Source organism: Dreissena polymorpha, chromosome 12 (genome assembly GCF_020536995.1).
Source record: "Dreissena polymorpha isolate Duluth1 chromosome 12, UMN_Dpol_1.0, whole genome shotgun sequence".
NCBI classification, from domain to species: Eukaryota; Metazoa; Mollusca; class Bivalvia; order Myida; family Dreissenidae; genus Dreissena; species Dreissena polymorpha.
The window spans coordinates 36036772-36049020 of record NC_068366.1 but is presented as its reverse complement, the minus strand read 5'-3'; the positions used below and the strand labels follow the sequence as shown (position 1 = coordinate 36049020).

Here is a 12249-nt window from a genome sequence, read left to right as displayed (position 1 = left end):
CATGAAGCCTTTTTATGTAAACAATCGTTGACAAAGAAAGGTAAATTACACTCATCTGATTGAGAACAATTTATAATGTATTATCCCTTATTGCATTTTCTTTATCCTTTTATAAAATCTATATCATATTTTTGTCGTTTTTTTGCAATCAAGGATGGTTAAGTCAAACAGAGCAATCTTGCTGTTAAACCTGTGTGGAGCACTATTCGTTGCGTATCTAGCGTTCCTCATTGGCATTAAACGCACTCAACCGATGGTATTGTATAATAGAGTCAAAGATTCTCTTTTTTGTAGTTTTGTTACAATATCAACGTATACTTTATAGAAATCAAATCTACACGTATTGTATATTACAATGTGTAACCATTTTTAAATATTAAATGCTCAAATTAGGTCCATTCTTATTAAAATAAACAGTATGATGAGATAATTATAGAATACGGATTCTCACAAATTTTACCCAGAATGATCAATAAGTCTGGAAATTTATTATATCAAAGGACATCACAACACTTGAATAAACCGTGTAAACTTGCACTTTACCCATAATAATACTCAAATGGACTACGTTTAGGGCGCTTGTACATTCACTGCGGTATTGCTTCACTACGTATATCTCGTGGCCTTTTTCTTGATGCTGGCTGAGGGAGGCGATTTGGCGTTGATGGTTATGAGACCGCTTGCAAAGTGGAATATTATCCCTTACTTCTTGGCTGGAGCATATGGTAGGTGAACAGGAGTATCAGAAAGTTTTTTTTAAGTACGTCGTTAATTAATTATGTCGTTAATCTCTAAATACAGCCTGACATTCTATCTTTGTACAATGTATAAATTGATCGATGTTATATTGCATGCACAATAGATTAAAGGGAATTGAATATTTACGTTTTTGTATTATCTGTATATCAAATTCATAAAAACTCAGAATTAAGGCCGCCTAGCTATTTAAACCACTTTTCAAAAGTCCCACAAGTGGTCATAATAGCGAGGTTTTACAGTACTATTATATATTTGTTAATGCGAAGGTAATGGCGTCATATCTGCATTATTTTAGGTATTCCAGCCATAATTGTTGGTATTTCCATGGGCGCGACACAGTTGGATGGTTATGGCAATGAAAGATTGTGAGCGACGTTTGAAATGTTCTGAGATCAGATAATCATTGATTTTATCATTCGAAGGCTTTTCCACGCACTCTCGGCATTGCCTTATGACACAGGATGTAAAACTAAAAGCTCTAAGCAAAATTTCATTTAAATGCTATAATTATACAGCTTCTGTTAAAATATAATATTATCAAGGATTGAGTCGTATTGAAATACACTGTATGTCTAATATTGCAGCTGTTGGTTGACGGTGGAGTCAGGTCTGTTTTGGGCATTTGCAGGACCAGTTCTTGCCATAGTCATGGTTCGTGTAGTCATTTCTTAATGTTTATAAATGGGTGCTATTGATAAATGCGTTTTGAAAGTATGCCCTTTATATGTCTTTTATAGAGAATGGACCTTGAGGGTGAGCTGCTGGACGGATGGTCGTTGTAGAAGGACTTCGGACGGACGAATTGTTTGTCCGTCGCAAGTCAAAGTCAACAATCAATGATAAAGCAACAACCATTAACATATTATAATCCTTGTTTTAATAACGTACCAGAATTGAACCTTATTCTTATTTCCAAGATCAATGCCACAGTGCGAGTACGGAATCACTATAAGCTCTTCGAAGCATATAATTATATGTCGAAACCATGATCGCGTTGGTCATCATTTTGAAGAAAGTGTTAAGGATGCGGTACATACAGAGCTTATTCAAAGATAATGCTCGAAATTTAACATTACATGTTAGATATTGTGCAAAATATTGTGCAAGTATGGTTGAATTTGCATATAATTATGAGCAAAGTGTAAATTTCCCACATGATTTCCTTTTCATTTTATATTTGAGAAAAAAATATGGCATATTTCCTTGACGAGCTCATCTCTGTTACAATTTCGTACTATCTCTGAGCGAAAAATCTTTATATGTAATTGTATCCGTTTTGTTGTATTATTCTGCATTAGCAAAATGTTCAAAAAATATAAAGTATATAGAAGCCACATAGCGAACATTGAACCGATCATACTAGGTGTTTGTTTGAACGCCATCGTATTCACGGCATATTAATTTTGAGTTAAGTGTTATGTTTTTTCAATAAGTAAATTATTTAAATATATTTAATGTTTCGTTTATCAGGCAAACCTGATTGTCTTGGTACTCGTGTTGAAAAAATTGTTCGGAGTTTCTGCCATGTCAAAGAAAACAGACGCTGAGAAAATCAAGTAAGTTAGAAAATAGTTGTAAAAACTTTTTTGTGTCAAATAAAGAAAAATGTGAACATCGATATTTAAACAAATTACTCTATTTTTTCTAATTTGCATGCAGAACAGACAACTCTAACGTCTGTTAAAGACGACATATGTTAGAAATAACACGTCACTATAAATCTGTTTAACATAGCTAACACAAATAGGTTTGCCAAGACATTTTCATGGATCAAAGTGATTTGTTTGTTTCTTTGTTTTGATATTGCGCCCTATTGAAAAGTATTTCAGTCGAAATTTTCCCACTGAATAAGAACATGTATGCACGTTTTGACTTTATTTCGCATATGTGTACAAATACAGGACCGGTGTGCGAAGTGTGTGTATTCTACTTCCCGTGCTGGGCCTCACCTGGGTGTTCGGTATATTTGCAGTCAACAAGGACACGCTCATCTTCCAGTACTTGTTCGCCATATGCAACAGTGTGCAGGTATATTCGACACATTAACTATCGCTTTCGGTTGATAGTGTAGCACACATACATTGCAAACTATGATTTACCATTCAAAGCAACATCAGGATTCACCGCTGGGATGTGTTATGCAAACATCTCTTTTACTGTGAAACCTAGTGGGGTTGGAGTCGCATGTAGTCATATTGAGGCTCAGTTTTATCACTTAAATTGTACCTTAGGCTATGAAATGATATCACATATTAATTTTTTAACTTTTCTATATATGATTTTATGCTTAACCAACCTCTTTATTATTCGAATTGTTTTTTATTCGTTGACAGATTATTTTGTTATGTTACAGGGGTTCCTCATCTTTTTGGTGCAGTGTGTGTTTGATAAGAAAGTAAGTATCAATAAAATAATACCATCCAGTCTGTGAATGTCCATAATTATTAAAGGTGCTTTAACATATAAAGGATACTCACGAAATATATGGGCATACCATGAACATCAAATCTAGAAGTGTGTTTGATGTTTAATGACATCACTGTCGCATTTACAGGTAAGCGACGCTCTCCGACGGATCAAGATACCATGGTTCTCGACTTCAGACGTTCGTACCGGGGACACACACGTGAATTCCACATAGGTTCTAGAATATGATTCATTCTATTTCATCTAACTTATTTAGACAACGTTTTAAATATACACTGATATTAGGCTGCATGGGTAAAAAACGATGAAAAGCAAGAAACATATATGCATAAAAACCGTGCGTTTCATGCTTTTAGTTCTTCGCTTAATATGTTCAATAATTCTATTTGATTTTGATTGATATCTATGCAATATTTTAAATAATTATTAATGTACGTTTATTTGAAGGTGTAACTCATGTTGTTGTTTATTTGCTTTAATAGAAATCGCCATCTCGCTTTATCATTGCGTCGACAAAGAAACGAAACAGTCATCACATTGTTGGAGTACAGGACGACTACATTTAGATGACGATGTGCTTTTTAAAAATCATTTTAATATTGCGAACCTTATTTATATTCAAGCATTATTTAATGGTTGATGTGTGTATTATTTAGGGTTATATAAAACGCGTTCGAAATCTACATTGCACGATGACAACGATGCATTGTGTCTACAGGGCTGGATTAAGCTGTTTTGGGGCCCAATGCAGCATATGTTACGGGGGCCCCTTCCTTCTGGTCCCCTTCTGTATATTGAAAATCATACTTGATTCTACAACTGCAAAGTTCAGAAAACTTGCATTTGTACACAGTTTACCATTACACTATATATATAGCAAAACAAGTTTAACAATGTATAAATATTTTAATTACTGAACTTAACGCACATGCAACATGTAACATATTCCAGCCTATAAGTCTCTTTTACGACACTTTAGCAGGCCAAAGCCATCGATCAGCTGTGTGAAGTCTAGTTCTCGAAAGGACTTGACATTCAGTAGACAGTATACCCAATGCTGTCAACCTTTCCTGACTCGTTGTGTTCATCAGATGTTTTTTTACGCGTGATAATGTTGAAATAAACTTCTCACCTAGACAGTTATTAACTGGAATCGTTAAGTATATTCGTAAAGCGATGGCAACGTTTTGAAAAGTTGTCTAAATTTTACCCCCATCTAACTTCAGCAGTTCACTCATGTGGGTGATGGTTTTGTCTTTGTCCGCTACTGAAATGGCTTTGAACTGAACGAACTCGTCAACAAAAGACGCCTAAATGTCATCTTTATAAGACTCCACTAGACTTCGAGGAATGGTACGTGAACAAAGTTGTGCATGTTATAAACTTAGGGTAAATTGAGCTTGAAAACCGTGACATGGTTTTAACAACATACGGAAGCCAGTGATTGGCTCCGCTACTATTGGATATACATCAGAGGCAAGTTAACTGAAAGAAGCAACGTTGTGCTACATATCTTAAGAGGCCCGCCGCTGTTGCATCCAGATAGCATAGTAAATCAAAGCGAACTTAACGGTCCAGATGTTGTCATGACCATACGGGAAAGTCGTATAAGAAACATAGAAACTAATGGATATACAACACAGAAAGAAAATTTTTAGCACAGTAAATCAAAGCGAAATAGACAGTAACCATTGGATATACATCGGGAAACTGGTAAAATTACACAGAACATTTTTACTGCAATCCCGTTTGAGTCGTCAAATGGCGTAATAAATAAAGATCATCAATTGGGAAACTGGCCTGCCGTTGGGGGCCCAAGGCTGCAGCCTTGTTAGCCTAGTGCTTTAACGGGCACTGAATGTCTACATTGAAACAAACCAAAAATCATTAAATGTTTGACAGCAGAAAAACTTCAAGTCGTAACAGAGATGTTTTAATACGCTTTTATATAATCATTGTGCATTATTTGCATCTGCATGGACATTTGCATTGTAAGGCTTATCAATATGTAATTTGGCTTTCAAATTGATTGATACATTATTTCGTGGGCGCTCGATATGACAAGAAACGCTGTATTAAAATGTGTATGATAACAATCATAACAAAGTTGTCCTGTTAATTTGCAAACCTGTCTTCCAGTAGATTATTAACATACGTGTGTATCTTGAAAATAAAGTTGATTTTTCATACATTGGATACGTATTAGTCATTGGAACGTTAATGTCTATATTATGTATTTGATCTTTTATTATTCCCTATAAATCACATATAATATAATGTATTTTAATTTGACGTATTTGCCTTTTATATTGTCTGATATAGTTTTTGCATGAATAGTATTGTTCTTTGCAACAGCCCTTGTTATCTTATAATTATTTCTCTTATATTTAATAAAGGTTTCTAAACAAATTTTTGAGTAAAAAGATCCCTATTTGATTAAAATAAATTTAATTTTCAAATTTAAAATTGGTGGAACCTTTCAGTGTTGCAATAAAAGTCAACTTTTTGATTTTTGAAAAAAATGGAAACCGGTACATTTTTAGACGTTCGTTTATCTAAACCAATGTGTACACTTTATCTGCACATATACTTGATATATGAATTATACGTGAACCTATTGTAACACACAAGGATCCGTCATTGTTTGCGAAGGGAAAACAAGGCCTTAATCCGTTTACATTCTATTCAGAAAGAAAATGTGCTAGACATTTTTCCAGTATTACAAACGCAGTCTTTATCTGACATATTTTGTTTCCAAACAAAATGTTATCAATACGTTACAATGTCCAAATTAACTGTGTTATGTATTATACAGTTTCTCCCCGTGAGATTAAAAATGATCCAATTTTTATTCGCTGTATAAATGTGTTATACAATAATAAAATAATAATGAAAAGGTGAACGATCATCGGCTTTGCCAACGTAGACACCGTTTTCAAACAAGACGAGAAATTTCCTTAAAATGTATTTAACTTAGATCTAAACAATCTCACTACTTAATTTAAAAACAAATATAGCGTCGAAGAATCGAAACATGGAATACACATTAAGAAGGAATGGTGTAATAGCATCACAAGATAGTTGTATGCTATTGAACAATCAAAATCGCATTAGATAGATGGATAGACAGAAAGACAGACGGACCGACCGACAGACAGACAGACAGACAGACAGACAGATGATAGATAGATGATAGCTTAGATAAATGGATGGATAGATGGATGGATGGATGGATGGATGGATGGATGGATGGATGGATGGGTGGGTGGATGGATGGATGGATGGATGGATGGATGGATGGATGGATGGATGGATGGATGGATGGATGGATGGATGGAATGGATGGATGGATGGATGGATGGATGGATGGATGGTTGGATGGATGGCTGGCTGGATGTAGCGCAGAGCGAGGAGAGAGAGAGCGAGAGGAGGAGAGAGAGAGAGAGAGAGAGAGAGAGAGAGAGAGAGAGAGAGAGAGAGAGAGAGAGAGAGAGAGAGAGAGAGAGAGAGAGAGAGAGAGAGAGAGAGAGAGAGATGAAACCCAACTGCACTCGTTTAATACAGAGCACGTTGTGAAGTCCGTAGAACTCATAACACATTTAAAAAACAACTGCTACCTACTGTAAGAAAAACATTTGAGACGGCTGCCAGAGAAACTGGTTTTGGAAGACAGTAAAGAAAACGATGATTATTGGTGCGAGTCAATTAGCTCGATTTGAAGGAAAGATCGTCAGAGAACGTTCATGGATGACTTATATTGAGGTTCTAACGAAAACACTTTCTCAAACGTATACATTGAATTAAAAACGAAAAATTATATTATAGTAGACATGCGTAGTAACTTTCGGTGAAATTAACTAAAACTGTTCGGATGATATATTTCAAATGTTATTATACAAAATGATTTGGAAAAAAAATGTTTCTAATTTATATAAGAACCAATTTTGCGTAGTGCTTACATTAAAATAATAACACTCTAAGAAAAAAAGTTATTAAACATATTTAACTCAGAAAACACAAAACAACTCTACTGCTAACATCCTCAGAAGACCTACATATGACAAGATTGATGGTAAATAAGAAGATAATTCCACACTGTACATGACAAGATTGAAGGTAAATTAGGGGATCATTCCACATTATTATACCTCACTTTTATTCACAATGCATAAATACCAAAGGCCATCGTGACATAGAAATACTGTCAGACCCAGCGGGGAAAAAATTACTGTCCAAAAAATACTGTCGCCCGCTACCTTAGCAATCACGTGCCACCAGAAGGAAAAAATTTACTGTCCAAAAATGCTGTCGCCCGCTACCTTAGCAATCACGTGTGGCATGGTAAAAAAATTTATACTGTCCCGTTCGCGCATGCGCAGTACGCAGTTTTGCATTTCCGTTGAATATGGAGAATTAAAATATCGATTGCAGCTGAAACTGTGCTGTAGAATAGATTAATGCCATTATTTAAGCTTTGACAGGAGTCATAAAAAAATCAATTAAGTATAAACGACACGCTTACCTCAATGGCAACTTTAATCCAATGCTAATAACAATAAAGTTACTTCCTGTGTCTGGTCTAAAGATGTTATGCATGACAAACACACAATTCGAAATACGTTTTGGATTCGTTCGATGCTTAAAAAAATAGTTTACTGTTAAAAAACCACCACGTCCATATTGTTGTCCCAAAATGTTTCGTCACCGAAATGACGTCACATGAGTACGTCATAAATTGCGTAATCAAGTGATGAAAATAAAATACGGCAAGCTGGTTCGGTAATATATTTTTAAAGAAATAATTGACGACTAAGCTAATTGATGGAATAAATAGATTACTAGGTCGGTTCCGAATAAAGCGAAGTACATTTTTCTCGGCCCGAAAATCTGAACCACTCAACATATTAATGGTTGTTCATTGCTGAAATTAAATACAATTATTGAAAATTAAAATTGTTCATGGTTCATATAAATTGTTCATGTTTGAATAGTTTGTTCGGTATAATAAAATAAATTCGCCTCGGTTGACAGTATTTCCTCAGTAAATTTGTCAACTTTCGGAAAAATACTATCAACCTCGGCTTCGCCTCGGTGGAAGTATTTCCTCAAGTTGACGAATTTACTGTCACCCCGACAGCCATGTAATATTTATATACTATACATGACAAGATTGAAGGTAAATTAGGGGATCATTCCACACTGTACACATCAAACAGTCATGTTCAAACAAATGACTTTTGTAAAATGATCGAATTGAAAATCTGTAGTCCAATATCAACATTAGTTATCTTATATAAATTTAAAAGTTCTCTTTAACATTGCTTGGCGACAGTATTAGCGTTAATCTCGAGATACACATGTGTTACTTTTACATTTGATAAAATACATAATTTATGAGCTCTTCGCCCCACTTAATTGTAGCAAACATTTGAAGTCCACACTAGCAAACATGCAAAAAGATAACTACAACTAAACAATTACTTGTCTAATTTGCACGCAATTTATTACAATCATTTTGTTCTGCTATTTACATTGAATTTATCAAAATCTATGACAGCTTCCTCAGTCCCCAAGTCATACTCCCAGTAAATTTACCCGTGTTTAAAATTGAAGAGAGCTTTTAACACCCCTAAGAAAACGCTGAAGTATTTTTCAGAAGCCCCGAATATCAAACCCGTCACAACTGTAAGCTTTTAAACGTTGCCGCTCCCATGAACACTTTATGCCATCATGGTAATCTTGTAAAGTTATCTAGCTTCTTTGCTAGTGTGGACTTATTCAAATGTTAGTTGCTAGACATCCTAAGTGACCCAAGTCACTCAAGATTTCCTAGTGACCCAAGTAACTAAAGACACCCTAGGTGACGCAAGTCACGCAAGACACCCTTCGTTACCCAAGTCACTCAAGACACCCTAGGTGACCCAAGTCACTCAATACACCCTAGGTGACCCAAGTCGCTCAAGACACCATAGATGACACATGTCACTCAAGACACCTTAGTCACTCAAGACATCCGAGGTGACCCGAGTCACCAAATTGATCGAAGCCATCCATATCGCACATGGCATACGATACCGGCTAGTGATTAATCTTACATAATTCGAATAACACAAACATATTGAATCATCAATAGTGTAAATACTCATCGGTTCCAGTTTAAATTTAGAAAAAAATAGTATCTAATCAAACGACTAAGGAAAGCCCCAGGAAAAATCGCAGGTTGAAAAATACCACAAGTGTTTGTTGCCATTATATATGTCCCGAAGAAACGGTAAACATGTTGCACAATTATGATAAACGCGTATGAACAAACAAAACATGTCATCGTCGTATATTGTGTTATTATCTTCATGCTCTACCAAAATATGAAAAACACAACATCGCTAAATAATTATTGAATTATGTACCATTCTCTTTGTTTTATAGATATTTTATAACAATTGTAATATCACAGCAACACGTATAGACCACTGTGAAATCCTAAAGCGGCAACTAATTGAACGCGATAGCGGTACATTTTAAAGATGCAACATCTTATCTATATTATTAAACGTACCTTTCTGTTTTGTTCTGTATGGCTTTTCTCCATTAAGCGTTATATCCACCAATGTTACTGCTGTATCAATAGATAAAACGCATGAACATGTAATATGATATCTTATATTTATCTTTTGTCCGTAGAAAGTGTTTTGTATACGCGCACTGTTTAGTGGTACTCTTTCTTTCTTTATGCCAATAAACATATTAGTGTAAATATATCAGAATAAATTATACCAAAAGTGTGCATGAATCTTAAACAGTTGCGTTCATCAACGAGTGTTTATTTCTATTTTCAGGATTCTGAAACACAAAGTGGAAAACCAACAATTCTAATTTTAACCGACATTTTCAGAATAATGAAACATCAAATGCAATATAAAATCTACAGTACAGCTCACGCAAAACCAACAAAATACGCGGCTTTGCCGCGGACACATTCTTTTTTAAACGATTATTAGAAACAGATACAAATAATACGTTAATATGTTTACTTCTGCGTGATTGTGTAAACCTTTCGTCAGCTTCTCTGCATACGGAACTTCATACATAATGATTGTGTAGGTCATTATAACCATATCAATGAACCTTAAACAGTTTAATCCCGAACATGATCTCGGAAACGAAACTTGCTTCAAACATCGAACACAAAATATTGATTATCATAACATTTGCGAAAATACATTTAAGAACCAAACAACTATACACATAGAAAACAAATATCAATAATGTTGACAATTTTAATAAAAACTTATTTTCGTTTATATTTTAAAATGATTTCTTTCACTTCGTCCCGATTATCAGAAAAGGCCATGTACATGTTGCATCTATATATAAATAGACATTGCATCGGGTGAAACACGCATGTTCGCCGAGAATACCGCCGTCTCGATTAGTCTGCCATTAAATAAAACAGTAGCATGTACAATTTGTTTGATGGAAAATGGCAAACGTTTGTCTTAACAAACTGTTCAGCAATATTGAAGTAATTTGCTTTTAAAATGGCAGTCGTAATAAACGGAATTATCGGGCAATATATAGAAACATTAAACGCGGCATAAATGTGACTACGAAAATAATATTTTGACGCAAAACAGTATCATTATTGTGACAATTAAATACACTTGTAAATCTGCTGTTCTCTTAGAAATTGCGCGAAAATAAAGATGACTTGTGTAATATCACGTTATCCGCCTGGAAAGCGTGAGCATTTTCATTGTAATTTTAATAATGGAAATTTATTTATGGCATAGATATAATGTTGCGGTAGCAGTCACTAATGTAAAAAAATGGTTTGGACATTTTGAAATCTGTAATAGATTTGCGTTATGATTTTTTTTAAGGTCATATATTTTGTGTAGACGCACCCTCAATGGACTGAAGTCATCTGTCCAATTATCATCTGCAGCCTCAGCATCGGGAATAATGTCATCATCGGAAAAATCACCGACTTCAATATCAGAGTCAAACTCTGAGAAACCAGAAAACTCAGACTCATTAGAGTCACTGTCAAAGAACTCATCTAAGTAATCAGCGATGGTAACAGAACAAATCTGTGCAAATAATACGATGATATAACAAGTAATACAAGCGTATGCGAATGCACTAGGAGATGCAGTGCGAACCCCGCCTTAAAATATCGAATTTTATACTGAAACATTAGACGGTTAATCTTTTGATTTGTCGGCATTTTGTTTCATTTCAAACTCCATGCAGTTTTCAGATCATAATCTGAGTGCTTTATTACCCGAACTCGTTAGTTTCTGGACACGTGTGCTACTGAAAATAGCCACCGGGATTGCGTTTTATGGCCCAAACAAGCAAAAAGTGTCTGGTCTCCCGTGTGTTTTATCCCTAAATGTTAGATAAGCACGTGCACTATTTATTATTATGTTGGTCAGTACAAAAGGCCTTTTGAAAACCGCCGACTGCATCTTTGTTTTTTATTGCTCGGTCAAGCACCGATAATCCAATATCCTGTGTATTACAAAAACCCAAACTTTAGATAAGCACGTGTCGTCTGTCAATGATTGTATATGTCAGTAAACATATCGAAGTAATTCTCGTATATGATCTCGGAAACGGGACTTGCTTTAAACATTAACCATTACAATATTTATTTTCATAAGATTTGCTAACAACAAATGAGAACCAAACAAACATACAGAGACAAAACAAAATATAAATAATTATGACAAATTAAATGGAAAAAAAACGTTGGTTTATTTTCGAAAAATCGCTTTTACTTTCTCCCAATTTCCAGAAAATGACATATACATGTTGCCTAAAATCTAACTATAAATGTAAAAGAATATGAACTTTACACGGCACTTTGTGTGCAATATACATAGAGAATACTAGGTTAGCGTTGAATACAGAGAAGTTTATGTTGCGAGGCTTACAACGCCGGGAGCGCGAGCCTTGGCGAGCGCTTTCGGTGTTCGAGCCGAGCAACATAAACTTCTCTGTATTCAACGCTAATCCTAGTATTCTATTTATCCCATTTGATGTTTTTCAACGTGACAT

General features: G+C 34.9%; 1 protein-coding gene across 7 annotated transcripts in view; it reads left to right on the top strand.

Moving 5' to 3' along the window:
- LOC127853079 (adhesion G protein-coupled receptor L2-like) overlaps nucleotides 1-5595 on the top strand; it is a 93999-nt gene extending 88404 nt beyond the window's left edge. For 4 of the 7 annotated variants that reach the window (XM_052387272.1, XM_052387271.1, XM_052387270.1 and 1 more), the window contains 9 exons: nucleotides 154-256; nucleotides 575-725; nucleotides 1055-1124; nucleotides 1344-1410; nucleotides 2230-2315; nucleotides 2661-2787; nucleotides 3113-3154; nucleotides 3314-3400; nucleotides 3669-5595. In XM_052387272.1, coding sequence (XP_052243232.1) covers nucleotides 154-256; nucleotides 575-725; nucleotides 1055-1124; nucleotides 1344-1410; nucleotides 2230-2315; nucleotides 2661-2787; nucleotides 3113-3154; nucleotides 3314-3400 — 733 coding nt within the window. In that variant the 3' untranslated portion in view covers nucleotides 3669-5595. The remainder of the gene's footprint in view (nucleotides 1-153; nucleotides 257-574; nucleotides 726-1054; nucleotides 1125-1343; nucleotides 1411-2229; nucleotides 2316-2660; nucleotides 2788-3112; nucleotides 3155-3313; nucleotides 3401-3668) is intronic. The other 3 variants (XR_008036433.1, XR_008036432.1, XR_008036431.1) reach the window with 3 other exon arrangements.
- Nucleotides 5596-12249: the final 6654 nt, after the last annotated feature.